Source organism: Pleurodeles waltl, chromosome 2_1 (assembly GCF_031143425.1).
Source record: "Pleurodeles waltl isolate 20211129_DDA chromosome 2_1, aPleWal1.hap1.20221129, whole genome shotgun sequence".
In the NCBI taxonomy this organism is placed as follows: Eukaryota; Metazoa; Chordata; class Amphibia; order Caudata; family Salamandridae; genus Pleurodeles; species Pleurodeles waltl.
This window is the reverse complement of record NC_090438.1, coordinates 380,123,838-380,149,735: the sequence shown is the minus strand read 5'-3', so window position 1 is coordinate 380,149,735 and position 25,898 is coordinate 380,123,838. Positions and strand designations below refer to the sequence as shown.

Below are 25,898 nucleotides of genomic sequence, written 5' to 3'. Positions count from 1 at the left end.
TTTCCAAGCGCTCTACTGGTATAATTGTGTTGCAATTGACTAGGTTGGGAGAGGGTGGGGGTGGTAGCTCTGTGGGCTGAATGCCTGCATTATTTATGAGCTTTTTGTCCTAGAATTTGAATCTCAGTGCTCTTTGCATCTGAATTCGTCTACCATATTGCCCAAGTGCCACAAGTAAATTGGTGTGCTATGTGAAAGTTCACTGTGTTGTGCGAAACAGTTACATAGAGTTACATACAGTTGCAGCTTGCTAAACTTCATTATAAGGAAGTAATGTTAAAATTAAAACATTGACACAGAGGTTATTTTAGTTTACAAATGCTATGCTCTTTGGTTGACCCTTGGACTAAATTAACACATTGCAGTATTTCAACAGATTTAATTTGTTTGACTATTTTGTATTTAAATTGAGTGAACACTCTTTCTTTTGAATGCTTTGCCTTCCAACATTTCTCTGCTATAGTACTGTGTTTTGGGTGCCCTGCATATATACACGTTTCTGATAGAGACTTCTAGCTTCAGGTTTCTCATTTGAATACTCCCCAGATGTCAGATTGGATTTGGAAACTTTTCAGCAATACCTCTGTCTGCAGGGCAAATTGTGCATCAGTGAACTCGAAGGCTATCGGGGAACACAAGGCAAAACTCTACATCACAAAGCATAAGAAGACTGCGTCTAGGCTGTTCCAATTTGTGGTCTGCATCTAGGGATCATTCCCAGAGTCGTCAGAGCCTTTCAAGATGCCGATCTTCATTGCACACTATTTCATAAGGTATATCGAAAAAGAAACGCAAGAAGTTGAAGTGGGATTCTGCGTGCCACTCCGGTTCATCTCAGCAGGCACAGGGGCGGCCCCACTCTTCATGATATCGCACCCGAAATCGGCCAACTTCTAAGTTGACCCCGCAATTCATGCAAGCACATCCTGAATTTTGGGGCCGAATGCTGCGCCACTTCAGATTGAAGAATTCTACCGAGACCTGTGCCAGCCTCAGGTTCTCAATGGCTATGTTCACTCCGTCGACGCTGGAGGAGGAGGAAGACCCAAGGTTGAATCTGAAGTCCCAGTGGGCCTAAAATCAAGGGGACAGCTCCGAGCACACTCAAATTTTGGCAACGACTGCAAAGGATCTGCAGTGGTGGTTGCAGGACCACAATTGGGTCAGCTGCAGACCACTCTCAGTTCCCCACCCTGAGTTGACAGTAATGACTGATGCATCCCTTCTGGGCTGTGGTGGCCATGTGGGGGAGGTGGAGAGGACAGGTTTCAGCTCCATATTAACCTTCTGGAGCTGGGGGCCATCCCCTTGGCACTGAAAGCCTCCCTTTCACAAGTCAAGGGGAGATTGGTTTCAGTTTTCATGGACAGTACCACCGCCATGTGGTACTGTAACAAACAGGGCAAGGTGGGGTCACGGACCCTATGCCAGGTGGCCTAGCGCATCTGGAAATGTATTTCCTGGTGGTGAAGCACCTAGCAAGATCATGGAATGCCAGGGTGTGCAAACTCAACAGTCGGCGCCTCGCAGATCACGAGTGGCAGTTCCACCCGGAGGCGGTGCAAGGTCTATTCAGCGAATGGGCAGAACTTAACTCAAGCTGTTCGCCACCGCAAAGAACGCCCAGTGTCAGCACTAATACGTGTTGGATTTTCCAAGGCATCTCTCGCTCGGAGACCCATTCCGTCTTGAGTAGAGCTCTGTATTCCTGTATGCCTTTCTGCCGATCTTGCCCCAAGTACTCAAGAAGATTAGGGTCCACTGGACCCAAGACATCTTATTGGCTCCGTACTAGGCACAGCGAGTATGGTATCTAGAGCTCCTGAGCTTGAGCATTGTCCTCCGATCAGACTACCCCTCTGGCAGAACCTAATGCCTCAGCAGCAGCGCAGGACTCTGCACACAGGCCTTTGCAATCTCCACCTTTATGCTTGGAGATTGAGCCACAACAGCTGTACACCTTCGGCCTTCCTCCAAAGGTGGTTGATGTAATCCTGCCAGCCAGGCGTCTCTGGACTAAAACTGTACACATCTGTCTTTGGGAGAAATATGTGGCTTGGTGCAGTTCTCTGCAGATTGATCTCTTTCGGGCCAAGCTGTCTGACGTGATTGTTTTGTCCTTAGCCCAGTAAAGCCTTGCCCCTGATGCAGCTAAAAGTTACCTTTTTGGCTCTTTCAGCCGTCCTGCGTTTGCCAGATCAGCCCTCTTTGTTCCGATCCCCTCTTATTATGTTTTGAAAGGGTTACAACACTAGTTTCCTTCCTCTCAGTTTGTCATGCCTCAGTGGGACCTTAACTTGGGCCTCAAATCGCTAATGTACACCATATTTGAACCACTTCACAGCTGTTTGCTCTCTCTCAAGACAGTGTTCCTCGTTGCCATAAAATCAGAGTGGCATCTTAGTGAGCTTCTAGCTCTTTTTTTGTCCACCCGGCCCACACCTTCTTTCCAGGCAAACTTGTTCGTTTGACTTGGACATGCTTTCTGCCAAACATTAAGATGCCATTCCACATCAACCGAGCCATTACTGTACCAGCATTCTGCGCTTCGCCTCATCCTCTAAGGAGAGTAAGAGACTCCACCGTTTGGACCCCAAGAGAGCACTAACCTGCTGTATAGCTCGTACCAAAGCCCCACAGGTGGATGGTCAGCATTTTGTCTGTTTCTAGTAGTGAAAAAAGGCAAGACTGTGCAGAAGAGAACCATCTCCTGCTGGATCATTTTCTGCATTAAGAGCCGCTGCACAGTGTGTACAAAATGAGCCTTCAGAAAATCAGCATGCTCATTCTACTAGGGCCAAAGTTGGGACCATTGTGCTAGGGCACAGAGTCCCTGTCATAGAAATTTGCCAGGTTGCTATCTGATTGTCCCTCTATACATTTCCAAAGCACTGTTGCCTGGAGAGTCGGGTTCGCCAAAAGAGGCACTTTGCCCGCTTGGTCCTGTAGGACTTTGTAGTTTGAGTCCAATTACAGACTCCCTCCTTGTAGATACTGCTTTGGTGTCCATTTAAAAGGTGAGGAATATGTGATCAGAAGTGTCTACAAGAAAGAGCGTTATTGAAGGTAAGTAACTTGTTCTTCTGATAGAGAATCTATCTAGCTGCATATTTCTCACCAACCCCCACCCCCATCGTCCACCTGCTGTGAGTGGACTCTATCCAGTAATAAGATCCCAGGTCTAGGAATCTACACACTGATCTACCAGTTTGCTTTTGGGGTTTGGCGTCTGGGGTCGCGGACAGACTTGAAAGTATCTGACATCAGTGCAGAGGAATGGCTCTTTTATAGGTTCCCCACATCATTTTTGGAGCAGAACGGTGTTGGTACGGATCTGCACGGTAGCACCTACCGGTACACAAAGGTTCTGCTGAAAAGTTTCTGGATTTAGTTTGAAGCCAGGGAAATGTTCAAAAGGTAAGGAATCTGCGTCTAGGTAGATTTTACCAAAAAGAGTGCTAACAAAGGAAAGTAATTTGTTCATCTTGGGAGTATGCCTTGCTCCTACAGGTTGGTATCATTAAGTGCAGACCGTTTATGACGCTGCTGCTCTAATAGTCTGGTGGTGGTTCCATTGACTGCTAATCAGAGATTTGAGTGGATCTTTACTTATGGTACTGCTCCTGACTCTGTTTCTATGACACAGGCTTGGGAACTTCTCTTCTTACTTAGATTTGATGGTTGTACCGCCACTCATAATTTGTGCCTTTTTTGTCTTAGTACTTCCATTAATGGCATGTTGTGGTAATGGTTTAGGATTGCTGATGATTTCAGGAGTGTCATGTGAAATATAAACAAGATGGTAATGCATAGAGTGCTTATGTGGAACCCACTCTTCCCTAACTCTATGCTATTCTTGGCTCTGTTCTGTTTAGTATATATGTTACCCAATATAATAATGTTTGAGTAAACTAAATTTGATTTAATCTGGTGAGTAGACAGATAGAAGTATACCAGAGTTAAGAAGAAAGACTGATTGTCTTTTTTTTTTTAAAGGAGGAGTGTTGTTTCCTGTCTCCATGACACGAATTCGCCCTCATGATGCTAGGACTGTAATGAGGAAGAGCTGGACTCTGTGTAATGAAGATTATTACCGGTAAGTAACCTTAGCTTTCCTATACCTTCATTACAAGCAAGTGAATCGTCGGCATGATATCCTTTTCCCCTGTAGCCTCATTTGCTGAACACACACTAGTGACACCATACCTTGCACTGCAGCCAAAAGCAACTCAAAAGTATTTCTTATGGAATGCATCCCAGAGGTAGCCAAAAAAACACCCTATTAAACTTAAAAAAGTAATCATGATGTTTTTGCCAGCCAAATGCACCAAAGATTATTATTGTCTTAAATATGAAGTAAAATGTTGATTGTTCTTTCAGCTCACTTTTATATAATTTTTGTATTGTATGATTCTGCATCTGTACATTTTGATGTCTGCTTCAAAGCTGTTCTTTCATTAAAATTTCACGTATAAAGTGACCATATCAAATATTTTACTTAACACCTACACTTGTACTGAAAGTAGCCAAGTAAATGGAAATATTGGATGTTATTTTAATACGTTTTATCTTTGTAGCATTATTTTATTTAAAAAAAAAAAAAAAAAAACATTTTAAGCTGAGTGTGCCATAATAGGCATCGACTCAAATCGTGCAAAGTTAAACAGCCTCCCTTAGCAAACATCCTTGCTCGTCTATATTCATGGAGGTCAGGTTCCCGGTGGGTTGGGTAAGTGACAAATCAACTCAACCCATCAAATCTTCCACAAGGTTATCATCCCTCCTCACTTTCTCCATGGTTTCCTCAACTGCAGTCCATTCCATCATATCCTGAACCAGCCAGCACTTGTAGAGGGCCTAAGTCTCAATCTATGTATTGCAGTTTGTCTCTTGGCTAATATTTTTCCCAAGATATAAAATTAAAATTTCAAACCCAATTGCCACTTTTTAGGTTGTAGTCTCCCAGGCAGCACAGTTGTCTGGTTTGATAAAGTTGGCCTAGGAATGCATTCTGGTCGTTTATTACCATTGTTTTGTGCTTTGTAACTCACACTTTCTGGCTTTACATTTGCTGGCTTTATTTGCTTTAGGCTCTCCAGGTTCATTTAGTCCCTCCTGTTGCCTAATCCATGTTTTCTGTATCCTTCCACCAACTTGCTTTCTGTTAACAAGTCATTAAATCTTGTTCTTATCTCGTCACATTTGCTGTGCATTTAAGGACCAAGGTCAAATGTCAGGTGCTGTCTTCCAAGAGGTACTCGTTTACTTTTCATTCTCTGACTTCAAAGTGGGAGGATTTATGTGACAATCTTCCTTGATACTGAGTGTCAGAAAGAGTGTTTTTTGCTAGCACACAACAGTGTTTAAATGAACTGTGTATGTATTTCAGAATATATCAATTATGAACGCACAAATGAAGCATATTTTTTGTTTATGAAATGTGTTGCAAACAAATGCTTTATTATGATCGAAACTAATCGTTAAATTAAGTAATGCAATTTCCACTAATTTTCATATGTGCACTGTACAGTTTTATTAGTTAAACTGTATGTCTGTGCAAATAATGGTCAGTTTGATTGAAAATGCATTGTCTGCAATGGCAGTGTCCTACCGCACCATAAATACTCCACTCTACTTCAGTTCACTCTACTCTGCACCACTCCACATCACTGCACTCCACACCACTTCCAGCTACGCTTCACTACTCTTTCCTGTACCACTTTGCTCTATGCCAATGTACTCTTTGCCCCTCTACACTCCTGCACTCTTCGCCACTGCAATCTACACCACTCCAGTCTAGTGCATACCAGTCTACTTTGCACAACTCTACTCTATGCCACTGTACTCTATGCCAGTAAAAACTACACCAATGAACTTTACTCTGTAACAGTCAACCCTATTCTCCTGCAGTCTACGCCAATCCACTATAGTCCACTCTGATCTACTCTTCACAACTGCACTTGTGCCACTGCACTCTACACCACTTTACGCCATTACACTTTATACCACTCTATGCAACTGCACTCTACCCTGCACCACTCGACTGTGCCCACTTCACTCTAGTCTGAAATAATGTACTCTACGCCACTACACACAATGCCACACTTCTTCACTCTCTGCCACTGCACTCTACGCCACTCTTCTCATAACCAGTGCAGTCTGCGCTAATGCACTCTTCACAACTGCAGTCTGTCACTGCACTCTTGGCCACTGCACTCTACTCTGCATCACTGTATCCACGCCACTGCTCTCTACGCCACTCTATTTCACTTTACTCCACTGCACTCTGACACTCTACTCTGCAACACTGCACTCTTCAGCACTGAACTGTACTCAACACTACTCTGCCCTACTCCACTCTATGCCACTGCACTCTATGGCACTATTCTCTACTCCACTGTATGCTGCTGTACTCCTCACCACTCTACGCCAGTACTCTGTATGCCACTCAACTCAACTCTGTGCCACTGCCCTCTCCATCACTCAACTCTGCACCGCTCTACAACAGTCTCCTCTAATCTGCCCCGTTCTACTCTGTGCCACTCTACTATGCATCTTTCCGATCTACGCCACTTCATTCTACGACGTTGCATTGTACGCCACTGAATTCATTGCCACTACACTCAGTGCCACTATACTCTGCGCCAATGCACTCTACACCAGTCCACTCCACTCAGTGCCACTCTAGCCATTCTGCGCGACTCCACACTATGCTACTCCAAGACACAACACTCTCTGCTAAGCCACTCTTCGCCATCCCACTCTACTACACTCCATGCCACTCTTCTCTATGCTACTAACTTTTAGCCATGCTGAACAGCAGCCCCACTGCTGAACAACATGGGCATAACACATTGGTAAAGCCAATAGCTCATGCATAGACGTGACCTTTTGGCTTTGCCAATGCTTTTTCTTTTGTGGCATTATTTCTAGCAAACATAGTTTCATTGTGGGTGGTTGCGCACCTCCCCTACGTTCTCCAAGTCTGTGAAAGGCCCCTCCAAAAATCCTTGTATTTTTGGGCAATCCAATATAACGTGTAAAATTCAGTCCCTCATTACATCTGGCACATTTAGAGAACCTGCCCAGGTAAACGTCTCTCACCTTTGATTCGATCATGCATGTCATATGAACTTATTTGTACTGCATTAATTCGAAGCAAGCGTTGCTAGATGCAGTTTTCACAACCTGACGTCTTGCCACTCATTCCTTGTCAGTGAGCTCTTCATTTAAATACATCTGCCATTTCTTCCTCACATTGGATGGTGCCATGCAGGCTATCTATTGTTAATGCCCTGTATTTATTAGAAAATATTTTTTTACAGCGTAGGAGGGCCCACAGCAACTATTGTAGCATGGTTGTTCTACGCTCGGCACAAATACTATGCCTTCTGTGATCCCCTCCACCCCATCTGCTTTTTTTTTTTTGTTTTTTTTAAGGTTCGGCTCAGCTTGTTTCGTGTTTTTTGGAAAACTAATTGGTATTCGGTTTGGAAGCTCTGTGTTACCAGAAAGTATTAGTATTTTTTCCATGGTCATTGATCAGGTTGATTTTTTTGTTTGACCAATTGCTCCGATTCAGGTATTCGCAGAAGATTTTTTTTCTAAGTGGTTTCTGGTGGAGCAAAGTGATTACCCAAAAGTGAAGAGGGCACTGAGAAATGCCTTCACTTTTGACACAGAATAGTATATGTGTATGGGTAAGAAAATATTCAATGTATATACTGCTCAATGCTAAAGAAAACATTTTTTCTTGTAATTCTTTTTATCTGACAGACTTTTAGCTGCAGATTCCTTACCTTTGAAATTCCTTGGTGTCCGCTTCGAATCCAGAATCTTTTTGCTGAGCAATACCCTGGGTGCGCTGTCGGTGATGTCTTTCAGATCCACATGCGTCGTCCTGCTCCGCGTGCTTCGTCAGTGGAGCCGTCTGACATCACGGTTGCCTATAAGAGTACCACCCCGGCGCACTTGTGTCAGTTATTTTCCTTCCTCGCCGGTTAGACGCAGTTCTGGGGTCGAGCTACCCTTTGCCATTTTTGGCAAGCCTTTTTCGACGTTTTGTTGAAGATTCTTTCGTGTTCGTGCGAGGAAATGTCATCTAGGAAGACAGAGTTTAAGCCATGTGGTGCCTCAAATCGCACCATTTCGGAGACGGACCCACACCAGGTATGCCTCTGGTGCCTCAACAAGGATCACAACCCGAAATCGTACTCCGACTGCCGGGCAATGGTCCCAAAGGCTTTGAGAGAGCAGTCTCTAGAGCTCATAGCGGCCTGGCATTTGACTTCGGTCGGCGCTACTCCTTGGAGGTCATAGTCCCGCTCAAGGAGGAGGTCGCGGGACCGCTCCAGGATCCCAATGTCCTCTTCGTCCCACTTGAGGTCCTTGGGGCACTTGAGGAAGAGGTATAAGAAGAAGAAATCCAAGTGGACTTCAACTTTGCCACTGCTGTCGGTTGACGAGGCATCACGGGAATGTCTGTGTTCCAAGCATGGTTCAACAGAGCCAATGCCAGGTTCGACTTTGCGTCTCCCCCACTTTTCCGGGAGCCGGAGCAGCCCCCGCTCAAATTAAATACTTCTCCAAAGCCATGCTCCTAGTTTTTGAACAGGCTCCGTTGGGCACCCCAGGATCCAATATCTGATCTGGACCAGTGCCTGGTCCGATGTCGACCCTTACCCCACCCCCTGCTCCCCAGGATTAGAGGAGCAGGACTGGTATGAGGAACTAGGGGAATTCAGCGGGCTGGATACTTCTCCAGAAACTGGTATGCTCTCACCTCCTTTTGTGGCTACGGAGGAGGGAGCATCATACGCCATTATGGTGTGTTGAGCGGTTGAGGTGTTTGATCTGGAGTTGCCTACTGTGCCGGTCAGGACTAACATCGTGGCAGAGGTGCTTCAGCCAGGGGCTGCTACGTCGGAGCCGATGTTACCCTTTAATGAAGCCCTTACTGATGTCCTGCTGGGAACGTGGTCCAAACCCAGCACAGGGGCTCCTGTGATTAAGACAATTGGCTGCTGCCGTCAACCAGCTCCTATCGACCCTAGTTTCCTCACCCAACACCTGACCCTCCTCCCCTCCTCTCCCCCACACCCCAGAAAGATTGGTGGTCCATGCCTCCTTATCCTGTGGTGCCTTCACTTCCGCTTCCCCGGATAGGGAATCCAAGAGGCTGGACCAACTTGGGGAGAAGATGTTTTCTTCCTCTAGCCTGGCATTGAGGACTGTAAACACCTCATGCCTATTGGGCCGTTTTCCCCATACTTTATGGCATAAGTTGGCTCAGGTGCTGCTCCAGGTCCCGGAGGGCGTACGGGACACTCTCACACCAGCTGTCAAGGATGGGAGAGATGCAGCCAAGTTTACCATTCGGTATGGTTTGGACACAACCGACTCTCTAGGCAGGCCGATTTCCTCGACAGTGGCCCTTCGTCGCCAAGCCTGGCTGGGTACCACTGGCTTTTCTGGGGATGTCCAGGCAAATCTGATGGACATGCCCTTCGATGGCTCATGTCTTTTTGGAGAGAAGGCAGACTCAGTACTTGAGCGGTTCAGGAACTCTCGAGCCACGGCCAGATTCTTGCACCTCTCGGTGCCCGCTCGCCAGCAGTCTGCCTATCGTCCCTTTCGAGGCTCGGGAAGGGCGGGGTACCACGCCAACCACAGGTCAGCCACTGTCCTCCAGCATCCAGTCCGAGGACGAGGTTGTGCTGCCTTCAGACACAGAGGGTCTAGTCAGAGGTCAGCCACCACCCAGCCCCCCTTTTCTACAGCACCCAAGCCCTCCTAGCATTGTTCTGCAAGACCATGCTGGTCCAGTTGCAGGGAGGATTCGATTTCATCTCCCTCACTGGTGGTCCATAACAGCGGACAAATGGGTCTTGCAGATCATACAGAAGGGCTATTTCCTCCCCTTCCAGTCTTTCCCTACCTCTGTCCCTCTATTGAAAGAACAGCTGATGGAGGATAATTTAATCTTGCCCCACGAGGTAGTTACAGCTGTCTTGGCCAAGGGAGCCATAGAAAGGGTCCCGATGTCAGAAGTAGGAAGTGGTTGTTATTCCCGCTACTTTCTGATTCCAAAGAAGAACAAGGGTCTTCACCCTATCTTGGATTAAAGGGATGTTAATCTCTTCCTCAGAAAGGAGAAATTCAAGATGCTCACTCTGGCTCAGGTCTTGGCTGCCCTAGACCAAGGAGACTAGATGATAGTGTTGGACTTGCAGGATGCGTATTTTCACTTCCTCATCCTGCCTGCCCAGAGGCGTTACTTGTGGTTCAGGGTGGGCGACGAGCACTTTCAGTTTACGGTGCTCCCCTTCGGTCTCACCAATGCCACTCGGGTGTTCACCAAGGTGATGGCGGTGGTAGCAGCTCATCTGCGCAGGTTAGGTATTTCAGTCTTCCCCTACTTCGACGACTGGCTGTTGAAGGCTCCTACGCCACAGGCTCTCGTCACCCACCTTCAGACTACAGCGGACCTCCTGCACTTGCTGGTGTTCACTATAAATGTGCCGAAGTCACACTTGACTCCCTCTCTGAAGCTCCCTTTCATCAGGGCTGTTCTAGACACAGTGCTGTTTCGGGTTTATCCTCCCGAGCAACGTGTCCAGGATATTCAGGTTATGATACTGATGTTTTGGCCTCTATCGTGGATTTCGGTGAGACTGACTCTGAAGCTGTTGGGACTCATGGCCTTCCTGCATCCTGTTAATCAAACATGCCAGATGGCATATGAGGGCTCTGCAGTGGGATCTGAAGTTCAAGTGGGCACAGCATCAGGGAAATCTTACCTACAAGGTTCAGGTCTCGGAGGTAACTGCAAAAGACCTGCAGTGGTGGTTAGTGAACTGTGATTGGGTCAGAGGCAGACTCCTCTCCCTTCCCCAGCCAAATCTCACAGTAGTGACAGATGCGTCACTTCTGGGATGGGGCAGCCATCTGAGAGATGCAGAGATCGGAGGCCTCTGGTCTCCAGCGGAATCCGAACTCCATATAAACTTGCTGGAGCTCTGGCGATCTGACTGGCATTGAAAACATTTCTTCCTGTTGTGAAAGGGAAGATTGTGCAGATGTTCACAGACAACCACACTGCAATGTGGTACTGCACCAAGCAGGGCGGTATGGGGTCGTGGACCCTTTGCCAAGAGGCTCTGCGTCTCTGGACATAGCTGGAACAGCAGGGCATAGCCCTGGTGGTTCAACACCTGGCAGGCTCTATGAACACCAAGGCGGTCAAACTCAGCCATCAATGCCTAGTGGATCACGAGTTGTATCTCCATCCAGAAGTGGCGCAAGGATTCTTTCAGCATTGGGGAGAGCCTTGGTTAGATCTTTCAGCAGTATTGCGCGTTGGAGTTTCCAAGACTGCAATCGCTCGGTGCTGCTTTTCCCCCCATACCACTCCTGCCCAGAGTTCTCAAGAAGATCAAGAATGACCGGGCCCAAGTCATCCTAGTGGCTCTGGATTGGGCACAGGGAGTCTGGTATCCAGAGCTTCTCAAGGTGAGCATCAATCCTCCGAACAGGCTGCCCCTTTCGGAGGATCTTCTGTCGCAACAGCAGGGAAAGGTTCTCCTCCCAAACCTGTCAACTCTCACCTTCACGTGTGGAGATTGAGCAGTGGCAGTTGATGGCTTTTGACCTTCTTCCTGAAGTCTGTAAAGTTATGTTGGCAGCCAGGCGTCCTTCCACTCAAATGGTATACGCCTGCTGTTGGAAACGCTTTGTATATTATTTTCCACAAAGGTCTATTGATCCTCTTTCTGCTTATCATACTCATTCTTCTCTTCATTCTTTCCCTTGCCTAGCAGGGTTCTGCTTTGGGGACTCTCATATGCTATCTTTCTGCCTTATCGGCATTTCTTCGGCTGCCTGATTAGCCTTCTCTGTTTAAATCCCCCAATGTACATAGATTCCTCAAAGGGCTTGTACATATGTTTCCCCCATGCCCATTTTTATGCCCCAATGGGACTTAAATCTGGTCCTCACATTTCTGATGTGTGCTCCTTTGAGCCTTCACACAACTGTCTCCGGCTGCTCACCATCAAGACAGCCTTCTTAGTGGCAATAACATCTGCCAGGAGGACGAGTATGATGCAAGCTCTGTCATCAAAGCCACCGTATCTCACTATCTATCCAAATAAGGTGGTTCTCAGAACTTGTACGTCTTTCCTCCCCAAGGTGGAGGCCCCATTTCATCTGGGTCAGAACATCACCCTGCCCACCTTCTTTGCTCCACCGCATCCCTCTAAGGAAGAGGAACGACTCCACCGACTGGACCCAAAAAGAGCAATGTCGTTCTACCTTGACCGCACAAAAGAGTTCTGGGTGGATGGCCAACTCTTTGTGGGGTACATTGGAGCAAAGAAGGGTCGGGCAGTGCAGAAGCAACCTGTTCCATGCTCCCACAGACTTGGGCTAGGTTGCATGAGTATATGAACAGACTATAACACCTTTTTGTACCCCACTGACAGTGGCGGCTCCAGTCCAGGTATATCACAGTCTTGTGAGGAGCATTCAGTGAAGATAATTATTTTGTGAATCTCCCTTTTTATGTACCCTTCCTTGTAAAAGAGCTCACCTGAGAGAATCAGTACCAGAGACCACCAGGAATTAATCCAATACAAAGCTATCTTGCTGTCATGACCAAAGCATTATAGGTATTTTCCATTCTGTCTCTGAACTCTCTGCCCAGAGATTGTTGGCTTTGAAGGCATGGTGGTCGCAACATCTCCGCACCAAAGGTTGCCCTTGTTCAAAGAAACCTAGTATCTCAAGAAAGCTCAATAGATTTAGAAAAGACCTTTACCTGAGCCTGCCAACTTAGTCGTTTGACAGTAAGTATTGGGCCTTCAAGGACTGTCATGTTGTTGTGTCCAGGAGATTCTTAGCTCAGTCTCTGTTCATGCCAGAAGCTTTCCACAAGAACACAGTTTTATCCTCCCACATAGAAAGTAGACATAAGGGGGTTATTACAACTTTGGAGGAGGTGTTAATCCGTCCCAAAAGTGTCGGTAAACTGACGGATATACCACCAGCCGTATTACGAGTCCATTATATCCTATGGAACTCATAATACGGCTGGTGGTTTATCCGTCATTTTACCGTCACTTTTGGGACGGATTAACACCTCCTTAAAAGTTGTAATAACCCCCAAAGTGTCTTGGGATACAGGGGAAAATGTTCCATTCCAGTGTTCTCTCCCTGCAGCTGGTCATTGCCATCATAGCCAGCTTCAGTGACCATCTGTTGCAGAAATTTGAGTGCTCTGTATCTTTGCTCCCAAACTGTTTTAGAAGAGTTTCATGCACAGCCTGGTGAAGGAAGCTGCAGAAACAAAGTTGTTGCATGGTTAAGCATGAAGAATGATGGCCGATAACTAGAGGAACTCTACTCGCATGACTTCTACACTGGTAAAAATCCAGGGAAATTCCAGCCGACGGTACATGCTATTGTTATCCAAAGTAGTGATTTACTGGAGATAGGACTGGCATTTGGGATCCTGTGTCACCCTTGCGCCCACTGAGTGAGTGATGTAAGAAGACCACAAGAGAGTCATGAAGGAGCAGAGAATCTAATACGAGCATATGAGCCTGACAGCAAATGCAGCTGCGGGGAGTCAGACACAAGGTGCATGCCCTGGAAGCTGTTAGGCAGAAAGCACAATGCTGTTGAAGTTGAGATGACAATGGCGATGGCTCGCCCAGGAAGTGCTGCTGTGAACTGCATGCACTGGCAATGGGAGACACTTTTGTAATGCCTACAAAATGTGTGACGGACAGGAGTGTACATGTAAGAAGAGATATTAGAAATCTCACAGTAGGAGTAGGTGCTCAGACAAGGAGTAATGTAAAAACGGAACTGCACAGCAGAGTTGAGAGTAATTGCTCTACAAGCCTATTGCCCTCCTCCTTGTGCCCGCTAGTAACCCAAACCCTGCTTTCCTGCCAGTGGCCAGAACTTACTTTCTATTTGCTGCATGGTTTGTCTATTGCTGGGTTTGTCTCAAGAAGCAGCTTGGAGTGCTAATAGCTGAGTAAATTGGCAAGAGGGTGAAGCAAGAGACAAACAAAGATTCAGAAAAGGCACTGCTTGCATGGAGTATCAAATAGTCTGTGTCAAGACCTTGTGAGTTGGTTATCGGGGGGACATATTGAGGACGGTAGTGAGGTGGCGATTGAGCTTAAGGCGATCAGTCTGTATGCCTGCTTCCCTTTTCTTCCTACTTTTTGTTGCCCCCCCCCCACACCCTACTGTTCTCCACTGCCTATCAACATCAACCATGAATATCCAGAGAGTTGTAGACTAGTTAAGCAGTGGTGTTGCATAAATCTCTTCTTTTAAGGGCAACAGCCCTCACCCACCTACTAGGTTGCATGCTTCATCATAGGACTCCTCCTCATGCTGAGATCTTTTGTATGTGGGGTACAGTGGGTAGTGCCTGTTGAGCAGAGCAAAGAGGTCTGGCAGGGGAATAGACAGTGTTGCAGTGGTTGAGGTATGTGGGTCCTAGGTCATGGAGCAACTTGTATGTGTGGACGAGGAGTTTGAAGTTGATCCTCTTCTCGACAGGGAGCCTGTGGAGGTCCCTTAGGTGTCTGGTGATGTTTGCAGTGTGGGTTGTCCAGGATGAGTCTGACGGAGGCGTTCTGATTGTGCTGTAGCTTCTTCAGGCTCTTCTGAGTGGTGCCGGCGTAGAAGGCGTTGCCATAGTGGAGTCGGTTGGTGACCAAGGTGTGGGTTACGGTTTTACGGCAGTCGATTGGGATCCATTTGAAGGTCTTTCGGTGAAGACAGAGTGTGTGAAAATAGGAGCATGCGACCAAGTTGACTTGGCGAGTCATGGTGAGTGATGAATCCAGGATGAAGCTGAGGTTGCAGGCGTGGTTTGTTGGGGTGGAGGAGGGTGCTGAGCGAAGCAGGCCACCAGGAGTCGTCCCAGGCTGATGTGGAGGGGCCCCAAGATGAGGATCTCTGTCTTGTCGGAGTTGAGCTTGAGTCAGCTGTTTTTCATCAAGGCGACAATGGTTTCCATCCCATTGTGGAAATTCTTCTTGGCAGTTGTGGGGCTTTTGGTCAGTGAGATGATCAGCTGTGTGTCGTCGACATACGAGACGGTGTTCAGTTTGTGGTTCCTGACGATGGATGTGAGGGGGCCATGTAAATGTTGATGAGTGTGGGGCTCTGGGAGGAGCCCTGTGGAACTCCGCATCTGATCTCCGTAGGTTCAGACAGGTAAGGAAGAAGTCTGACTCAGAGTTATGCCGGTTAGGAAGGAGTATATCCTTTGTAGAGCCTTTCTGTGGATGCCAGCTGGGTGGTGTGTGGACCAGAGGGTGTGATGTGAGACCGTATCGAAGGCGGCCGATAAGTCTAGTAGGACGAGGGCTGCTGTTTGGCTGTGGTCGAGGAGCGAGCGGATATCATCTGTGGTGGTGAGGGCGGTCTCCGTGCTATGGTTGCTCCTGAATCCTGATTGGGAGATGTCCAGTATGTTCTTGTCCTCAATATGTTTGGGGAGCTGTGTGTTGATGGCCTTTTGGATGAATATATCTAAAGTAATTGTATGACTGCATACAAAGCTGACAACTATGTGACCAAAGAAAATTTATTGAGTACTGATCAAACTCTGCTCGTAAGTTATAACTAAAGAACATTTGATGACTGTTGTACAGTGTAGCTTGTCCTGGGCAGAGGCAGGACTGCAGTAGGTTTGAAAAATATGCCTTTTTTTTTAAACCTCTGAAATGTAATGTAGTTGACGATTTACAAGTATGAGGAACACAGAACCTTGGTTCCTGGAACCAACAGAAACTTCACACAAGATAAGAAAATGAGGACCAATAGGATTGGTCTGAGCTGTAGGTTGATCGCTGCTTTGGAAGGTCAGAAGTTGGTAGTGTTGCTGAGGCTGATGGTGGTAGGAGTGGGGTCATGATGTGTGGGTGCTGAAGAACTGCTAGGGAATTCGACTGAGGTACAAAAGATCAGGTGGATTAGATAAGAGGAGGTGGGGTGGGGATGAGGTGCTGTTAGATTAATGTTTTTTTGGCTCTGTTGGCTTAGTATGTCTCTATCAATAGATGCTTACATAGCAGGCTTCAAACATAAATGTTTCATACATGAGTTAAATACATATTGAGAAGTACTTGGACTAATCTGATACTTAATCTCTTCAGTATTTTATTTTTTTAGGCTATTATTTACATTAGGGTAAGTAGCATTTCACGTATTGAGATGGTGGAGGGTTTTCACATCTACAGTGCTAAAGTGTGAGGTAGGTGGAAGGGTTATGAGCTTTTGTTGGAAGGGGTAAATCTGCTAACAACCGAAGGTTCCTGCTTTTTGAAGTTAGGAGGGGTTGGGAATATATTTATTAGTACACACAGATTTTTCATATATAACACATGAAGGTTCCCCTGGACAAGGGCATAAAGTCCTAAAATGAAATGTGAAAAGTTTGAACAGTATAATGCAACATTAGTTGGTACTCCATATACTTATTGGGAGTGGTTGAAGTCTTTCGTTGGCCATTTGGAATTTGATCACAATGAATCACTGAGTGTTTAACTATTCTGCAAAGGTTGCACCCTCCCATCCTATAAATTTTCCTGGAATATCTCTCCTTGCACTGCAAGGGCGCTCAAGCCCACATCTCAGTCTTGGAGGAAGTAGCCTTTGCCTTACTGCACTGAGTGGTATACAGGCTCTGTAGATGGGATGCTCATAGTGGAGAGGGTCATCAGCCCATCCTGGATCTAAGGCTCATTCTGTTCACTGACACAAGTTCACAATGCTATCCCTTACTGGTGGCCGCCTGACCCTAAATGCACAGGACTGCATTGTGTTTTTGGCACGAGACTGCAGCCATCTTGGGTAGAGTGGCTGTGTTGATATCAAGTGCCTCCCAGGATACTATTTAAAGGACAGCAGAGTATGGACGTGCCACTGGCGTGCCAAAAGCAAGTCCATATTCCCCCATCCACACCTGGACGACACCAGACTCCTGCTTCTTTTTATCCTTAGCATCATGGTAAGCTTTAAGGCTAGGAAATCTTCTTCTTCTGAGCTCTACCACATTCGTATGGACCTCAAGAACATTAAAAACCCTATTTGGTGTTGTGAACAGCGTTTCTTCTTTTTAGAGAGTCCAACCTTGTGTAACTAATGATATAATTGCTCTGTTTGCTTCCCAGTTTTTAAAACTACTGATGCAGTGAATTTAGTTAATGTGCTGCACTTGAAAGGCCCATCATTTAAGCTCTGGGTCCTCTCTGCTGGCCAATAAGCATTTTGAGAATGGGGTTAAAGGGCTTTACTATGATTTCAGGTCTTAGGCTGAACATGCAACAGAAAAGTTAGATCTTATCTCTTCTCTGTCTCCTAAAGTTTGTTTCTTTATGGAAACTTGATTAATTGCAGCAGCACTCTGTGTATTCCCTTAGCTATACCAGATCTATATTGATTGCTTAAACTCAATAGAGAGTGTATACCTGATATGGAGGGGTGGCTGTTGCATTCCACAACTGTAAGAAAATGGCTCCTTGTTGCAGTCTTAGCCAGGTTCACCCCTAAGGTGACCAGAGGTGAAGTGACCCCCTCCTTGGAAAATCTTCCATCTTGTTTTGAAGGATTTAGCCCAACAGGAAAAGGGATGTGCCCTCCCCAAGGGAAGAGACACAAGGAGGGTGTAGCCACCCTCAGGGACAGTAGCCATTGGCTACTGCCCTCCAGCCCGAACACACCCTTAAATGTAGTATTTATGGGCGACCCTGAACCCAGGAAATCAGATTCCTGACGACCTACAAAGAAGGACTGCTGACCTGAAAACCCCACAGAGAAGAAGGAAGATGACAACTGCTTTGGCACCATCCCTACTGGGCTGTCGCCTGATTCAAAGAACCTGCAACAGCGATGCCTCCTGCGGGCCCAGCGACCTCTGCCGACTCAGAGGACTGCCCTGCAACTACAAAGGACCAAGGAACTCCAGTGGACAGCGACCCTCGCCACAGAGAGGACCTTCAGGCAACTCCAACAACATGTCCATCTTGAGTCAACCTCTGCACCCCTCACAAAGCCTGCAGAAGGAATCCTGAGGATCCCCCTGACCGCGACTGCCCTCTGCACCTGACCTGTCCAGTGTTTCTGGTGCCGAGTGTTTGGGGTTGACTTAAACCCCCAACGGTGGGCTACTTATGCCCCAGAGACTGAACTTCTAAGTGCTTTACTTACCTCAAAAACTAATCTGTACTTACCTCCCCCAGGAACTGTTGAATTTTGCAGTGTCAACTTTTAAAATAGCTTATTGCCATTTTATGCCAAACTGTGTACATTACTATTTTGATTCCAAGTTCTATCTATCCTATGCAAAGTACCTTACATTTAATGTACTTACCTGCAATTTGACTCTTGTGGTTCTAAAATAATTTAAGAAAATAATATTTTTCTATATAAAAACCTATTGGCCTGGAGTTAAGTCATTGAGTGAGTGTTCTCATTTATTGCCTGTGTGTGTACAGTAAATGCTTAACACTACCCTGTGATAAGCCTAACTGCTCGACCACACTACCACAAATAGAGCATTAGTATTATCCATTATTGCCTCTGTCAAGCCTCTTGGGGAACCCCTGGACTCTGCGCACACTATCTCTCATTTTGAGATAGTATATACAGAGCCAGCTTCCTACAACAACTTTCTCCATATTGGACTGATTGACATTGTAATATCTGACTGGGTAGAGTTATGTGTCTTCAAAATTGTGATCTCGGCTACCGATTTTTGGAGGGGAACATTGGTATATCACCTTCCTGCTTCAAAGAAAAACTTAAGTCAGTCTTTATTTGACTACACCGTACCACACATTTTGGCTACAAAATAGTTTTTGCTTCTGGGTGATTTAAATTTTCACGGAGAAAATGTGGACGATGGTAATGTGTCCCAACTCTTAGCGGACCTGGAAATGCTAGGGCTCACACAAATGGTGTCAGGACCTTCACATAAGGATGGGCACAACCTTGACCTTATCTTTACCAATTCAGGAGAAGCAACATGTGAACTTCCTTTCCTGTTACTTGGATTGACTATCACTTGATCCAATTTCGGATCCCATGTAAAGATACATCTGCCAAATCGTGTACAAAATGTATCAGACACAGCTACTTTTCTGCCCCATTTTTTCAGCTTTATAGGCCCATCTCAATTTCGTCTTATGATGATATTGATTCTGCTGTGGATGCATATCATGGTTCCCTTTCGAGGGTCTTTGACCAAATCGCTCTGGTTAAAAAAGTTTCATCCAGTTCAGCGAAAAGTCATGCTAAATGGTATGCTGAAAATCTGTGTGAGTTTAAATTTTCCAGTATTGGATCTTTCATAGATTCACATGCTTAAATCAACCCCGTTGTCAAAGTGAGAGTCCCACGGTATTCTCAAATATCAGTACAGAAAAACTCTACATAAATTACAATGTTAAAGTGCATTCACTTTCATAGCTTATTTGCACCATTAGAAGAGACCCGAAGTCTAGCCAATGAGGCAACAGCACTCTTTAGAACCCTCAACGCAGAAGGTCCAGTCCCTTAGATTTTCTATTGGATATCATGTGAAGGGAGTCTCCCTGAGCTCTGCTCTGTTTTTTCCTTACTTCAGCTTCTAAAGCACTAAGATGTCAGATATTTAAAAACACAGAGCTCTTTAGTTCCTGTAAATCTAGTTGGAAGAAGAGATTCCTTGTGGATGACACACACAAACACTGCTTATACTGCCTTTATCTTGACCAAAAAGCAAATGATTGTAAGGTATGCAGAACCTTTTCTTCTAAAACTGTAAAGGACCAGAAAGCAAGACTTCTTTTGTGGTTATAAAAGACCAAACCACAAATGATACTTCCTCAGAAGAGGAGAGCGAAACCTCAGCACACTCTCACAAGAGAGCAAGATTCCACAACCAAAGGACTTCTGAGGTAACCAGAAAGGCACTTAAATGTTTTCAGCATGGGTCTCTGACAAACAGTGGAAAAAAAGGAGAAAGCTCAAAAGTCTCCTCAAAAGTTGTCTCATCTGAGTCTGCAGCTCCTTCTGTGAAATCTGCAAAACATGTTTCCGCTGACCCCTTGGTGACTTCAAAAATCCACCCTGTCGACGAGAACTTCCCCATCGAAGACGCTGTCATCAACGTCTGTAATGACAACGATAACTACTGTGTCGTCGATGAGACCCTTAACTATGACGACAACCGCCGTCGACCAGATCATTGTCAACACCACCGTTGACAGATCCATCCTCGGCGAGAATATCATTTTCAATGCCACCACCATCGGCAATGATCACACCATTGGCATCTAATCCCTTGTTGTTGATGACACCGTCAACCTTCATTAAAGTCAGATTTTTTTTTTTCAAACCTCAGGAGACCTCACCCAGCAAGATGTCATCATATCCTCATTGCTTGATCTGGAACACTCTGAGGATGAAGGACTATTGGCCCCACTCACAGCCCCTCTAAGCTGTAAGTATAATATCAGGAGGATTATGATGAAGGTGGTGACTCCTATTTTGGACAATATTATAACCCCAATGTCACTCATAGGTATTCATTCCTCATTGCTTACACAGAGCATCCACGTAAGAAAGTAAAAGTACTGCGGTCACTGGTTCTAGATCTACAGGTTATGCTGCATATCTACTGTAGACTGTTATGTGAACTGTCTGAGAATCCACCACCACCACCACCACCTCCTCCTCCTCCACCAGTAGTCCTTGAGATACCAAGGCCTGTTCCTCCACGCCAAGGATGACTCCAGTTTCTTCAGTTGCAGTGCCACCAAGTGATGTCCCTTTGTTATCAGACTATGACAGAGAAGAGGGTAAGATACAGGACACCTGTCCACCTCAAGACAAATGGGATGATTATCTCATTCCCACACCACCCCATCCATACAGTGCCACATCCCTCAGACTCCCCTCCTGAGGACATATGGGGTTTCCACAATTTAATGGAAAGAGCTGCAGCAAGATTTGACTTACCTACTAGGTTGAAACATTCAGATTGTTTCCTTTATGATTTCAAGGAACAAACATAAAAGTCTATTCAAGCCATTCCTATAATAGGTCACATTTGGTAGAGAAAGCCTTAAACTGATGCGAACTCCAGCAACTGTGGCAGCAGTGGTTTCATGCATCGATTAAAAAAGTACCAAGCCCCTGAAGTTTCTCCCACCTGCCTTACAGGACATCCCAAGGCGGATTTGGCTGGTAAAGGCGCAGACACCTATGCAAACGACCAAAGTGACAAGGGATTGTATGAATTTGTTTCACAGGTGGGGATCATCAAAAATCAATTATTCTATCCTTTGAAAAGATAAAGTTTCTAGACTCCATCCTAGATACCAAACTGGACAAAGCTTTACCCAGGAAAGACAGCAGAAATTAACTCCGGGAGCCCACACAATATCCAGAAAAAAGTCAATTTCAGTGTGTCTATACAATTCATTACTAGGGATGATTACTTTTGCAGTAAACCTTATTCCCCTAGTGCACCTGAAAAAGGGACCTTTACAGGAGGAACTTCAGGAGCAATGGATTCAGTCACAAGGGTCTTTTGAGGACTTCATCAAGATAACCCCACAAATTATTCTGTTTTTGGACTGGTGGTCTCACAACTCTCACATCTCCAAGGGACTCACATTCCTACCATCAATACCAGACTTTACCATCACAACAGATGCCTCTTTGGATGGTTGGGGTGGTTATGTCCAAGACCTGCAAATCCAAGGCAAATGGTCCACCTCTCCATGGTCCATGCACATAAACCGCCTAGAACTCAAAGCCATCTTTCTCACTCGCTAGGCCTTCTTACCTCACATATAAACATCTTCAGTGCTGATACGCACGGACAACACTGTCAGCATGCACTATACAAACAAACAAGGAGGTACAAAGTCACTGACACTCTCCCAAGAAGCACAGGGCTAATGGCAGTGGCTGACAGCACACAACATCACTCTGAAAGCCAAACATGTATCAGGGGCAAGCAATACTTTGGCAGACATACCCATTAGATCACTGGAGGATTGCCATGAATGGGAGCTAAATCAAGAAGAACTGAACAACATTTTTCACCTTTGGGACAAACATACATGCTCGGAACTTGTGCCAGTCAGAAAATGTGGTAGAGTGCACAATTTACCTTTGAGGTACCGTTAAGTGGGAATTTTTAGTTTGGTTTTTTTTGTGGTTCGCTCAAGTTTCATTATGCATTGAGAAATGTGAAACACAGCATGTATAGTTACCTGAGGTCTGTTCTTTCACCTGTGTTGAGTGTGTTTTTTCTTTTGAAAAAAGGGGTGAGGTGCATTGTTCTTTTGTAAAGGGGTAAATCTCTATTTTGTTGTAAAAAGGGAAAACTAATTGTAGTAGCTTCGATAGCAGCGGAAACTGCTGCACGTGCTTTTCGGCTTTTCTCCGATATCGCACGCGCAGCGGAGACGCTCGCACGAGGCCGTACTTCGCTGTTGGGGGTTCCTCATTGCGTTGTGGGCTTGAGGAACGCCGAACATCGGAGAAAGGCAGTTGAGGAGCTGGGAAGTGACTGCCGGACGCAGTGGGGGATTTGCGACAGCGAGGGCCGTTTCAGCGATGCTCTCGGGTGATTTTGTTTGAACAATTCTTGTTCTAGACCTATTTGCCACGAGCGAGAACAACAAATACCAAATTCTATGCCAGTCAGCACCCACTCCCGGGAGTCTCTCTAAAAGGAGCCTCTATGGGGATGAGGGTCGGTCGCATGTGAATCTATGAAAGATCCAATACTGGAGAACTGCAGTTACAGGTAAGTAACTCATTTTTCCTCCTCATCATCATCAAAAATACTTTATTTCGGAAATATACCATAAAAGCAAACATAGTACCACGTAAATACAACCATAAAATTTTTAAAAGATTTTTACACAGTGCATCATAAAAACAGTATTAAAACATAATTTGATCAGAATCCACCACCACAAAATTAAATAATAAAACACTGGACAAATGTGAAATTTCATAGCTAACAAGAAGGAAAGTTACAGTTCTATTAAGGACATGGAGGCAAGGACTATGCATTACTTTTGTTTTACTCATTATAGACAGCAGGTTCTAATGTTAGAGAAAAAACACACAAACACTACACATCCCATGATTCAGGTGACAGTATCCACAAAAACCAATAGCCAATCCAAGTGCAGTCCGAAAGTATGTGTGATATACCCTCAATCCAGCTTAGAAACATAACCTGTGGATAAAATGCATGTTAACTCTATTCTCACAAATGTAATACACATGTCAATAACAATTGCTGTGAAATCATTACCATGTAATCCTACTATTATACACTAATAGTGCATCACATTGCAATCATTGTGCCATAATTCACTTAGAGAAAACGTGAAAACAACAACAAACCTTCCATTAATCAAATGAACGAATATAATACCACCTCTAAATAGTTGTATTGTACTTAGTGATATACTTAGGTGGGTGACATATGTTGGGAGAGATAATCCTTGCCTCGGTGTCCTTAATAGAATTGTAACTTTCCTTCTCGTTAGCTTGAAAATTTCACATTCTATAACGGGACCGGAGGCAAGGATATGCATTCTGCCACATTCATGAGGTCTTCTAATCTGTTACCTACCTGGATGTCCTTAGAAGCCATAGCTCTCCTTGTTGAATGAGCTCCAAAAACAGAGATATGAGTTCCTGCTTCTGCCATGATCCATCGTACCAATCTTGCAATGAAGGGAGACGGAACCTCCTTGAATGGTTTCTTAAAGACCATCAGCAGTTGCCATTTCCCCGGCGGTTTGATTTCCCCGTCATTTCCTCATAAGCCTTTAAACATCTTACCATTCACAGCTTGGGAGCAGCCTTAAAGGCGGGGTATGTTACTGACCTTGTATTGGATTTGGTGTGCCTCAAAATGGTTAAGGTTGACCCCACCTGGGGTAAACACCCTTGCTATGGTATCCAGAGCCCTAATATCTGAGACTCTCTTGCAGGACATGAGACATAGAAGAAAGGCTAACTTTGCAAAAATATCTTTCCTACATAGAAATTGGTTAGCCTGCCAATTTGACCAAAAACGTAGCACTTAATTTACATCCCACAGACCAGAATATCTAGGTTCCGGAGGTTTGGACATCTTGATTCCTTTAAGCAACTTACAGATCCAAGGATGCTCCCTTTTAAGAGCATTGTTGACATGCGAATGTCCTGCTGAGATCGTTGACCTGAAGGAATCCACCGTACAGTATGCCAAACCTGAATTTGTTAATGCAGTTAAGAAGTTCAGGATATCTGTAATCCGGGCCCCCACGGGATCCAGGTGTCTCTCCACACACCAACGAACCAATCTGGTCCAGGCTGATTTGTATCTCCTGCTTGTGCCTTGGGCACATGCCTGCTGAATGTATCTCTCAGCCTCCTGAAATTCTCCAAGCTATAAGCTTCAGATGGCCCTGCTATACCAGAGGATGTAGATGGCCGATGGGATCCAGCAAGATCAGAGGGAATGAAGGTATCAGAATCGGAGCATCCCAAGACCGTTCCAAGAGGGCAGTGAAACAAGCTTGTGACTTCCAGAGAGTAGTTATGTGAATGACTAAAACCGCCTGACGACTAACTTGAGCGTCACTCTCAGGATGAGAATAAATAGAGGGAACACTTAGGCCTGTTCCATTGACCAGTCCTTCAGTAAAGCGTCCACCGCCAAGGCTCTTAGTTCTGGACGCCAGCTGAATTACCTCAGGAGTTGCGTGTTCAGCTTAGACCCAAACCGATCGACCGAGCACAGACCCCACCAGTCAATGTGGGCCTGGAAGATCGAGTTGTCCAGTTGTCAGTTGCTGGAGTCCCTGATATGCCTGGCGTTCCAGTGTGCTAGAACATTCTGAGTCCCTGGAAGGTATTCTAATGTCACAGAAATCTGGTATTGGAGGCCATAGTGCCAGAAGTCCTTCATTAGCTCAGCTAGTGCCCTCAAGTGAGAGCTGGCCGATCGGTTTATGTATCGGACTGCTGATACATTGTCCATTCTGAGTAGAATGCAGCAGAAAACCCTGTTCTAAGACATAGATCTGATCACGAACGATCCTGCTAGCTCTTCCAGGCAGTTGAAATGAAGGTTGAGCTCCTCCTGTATCCACCTCGCCCCATGGAGATCTCTCTGCACCTGGCCCCTCAGCCCTGGAAGCTGGCATTCGACTCATTGAGGATCCGAAGATTGCCCTGCAGTTCCACGCTTCCATGTGTTCTGTCCACTATTGTAAATCTGTTCGAGCCTCTGAGGTGAGAGAAATCAGTTCCGAGTATGTAAGATCTCTTCTGAGGTGGGACGCTTTCAAGCATTTTAAAGCCCTGTAATGTAAAGGGCCAGGAAAGATGGGCTGAAGTGAAGAGGATAACAACCCACCTATCCTGGCCAGTTGTCTGAAAGAAATCCTGTCCTTCCTCAGTACCTTTCTCAATTCTTTCTTGATCGTGCTTACCTTCTGAGTCCGGGAGAGTAACCCTTTTGAAGCCAATGAGAAATCCAAGAAAGTTTATGGTCTGTGACTGGGATAACACCGATTATGACAAAGCCTAAGTCTTACAGTAAAGCAGTAGTCTTGTTCAAGTGAGAAATAAGTTGAGACTGAGACTGATTGATCAGCAGGATGTCGTCTAGGTAAATTATCATTCTCATCACCTTCGTTCAGAGGGTTTTGACGACAGGTTTGAGGAGTTTAATGCAGCACCAAGGTGCCAACGAAAGTCTGAACAGGAGAGACTGGAATTCGAAGACCTGGTGCCTCCACATGAATTGCAGAAAGTAGCAATGAGGAGGAAAAGTCATGACTGTAAAATATGCATCC

At 45.6% G+C, this 25,898-nt stretch overlaps 1 protein-coding gene across 7 annotated transcripts in view; it reads left to right on the top strand.

The window, feature by feature from the left end:
- Positions 1-25,898, top strand: part of BCORL1 (BCL6 corepressor like 1) — an 860,657-nt gene that overhangs the window by 244,683 nt on the left and 590,076 nt on the right. For 5 of the 7 annotated variants that reach the window (XM_069212828.1, XM_069212837.1, XM_069212844.1 and 2 more), the window contains one exon: positions 3,997-4,096. The exons of 1 other annotated variant lie outside the window; for it this stretch is intronic. In XM_069212828.1, coding sequence (XP_069068929.1) covers positions 4,020-4,096 — 77 coding nt within the window. In that variant the 5' untranslated portion in view covers positions 3,997-4,019. Of the gene's footprint in view, positions 1-3,996; positions 4,097-25,898 lie in introns of those variants that run through there. One more of the 7 variants, XM_069212861.1, reaches the window with a different exon arrangement.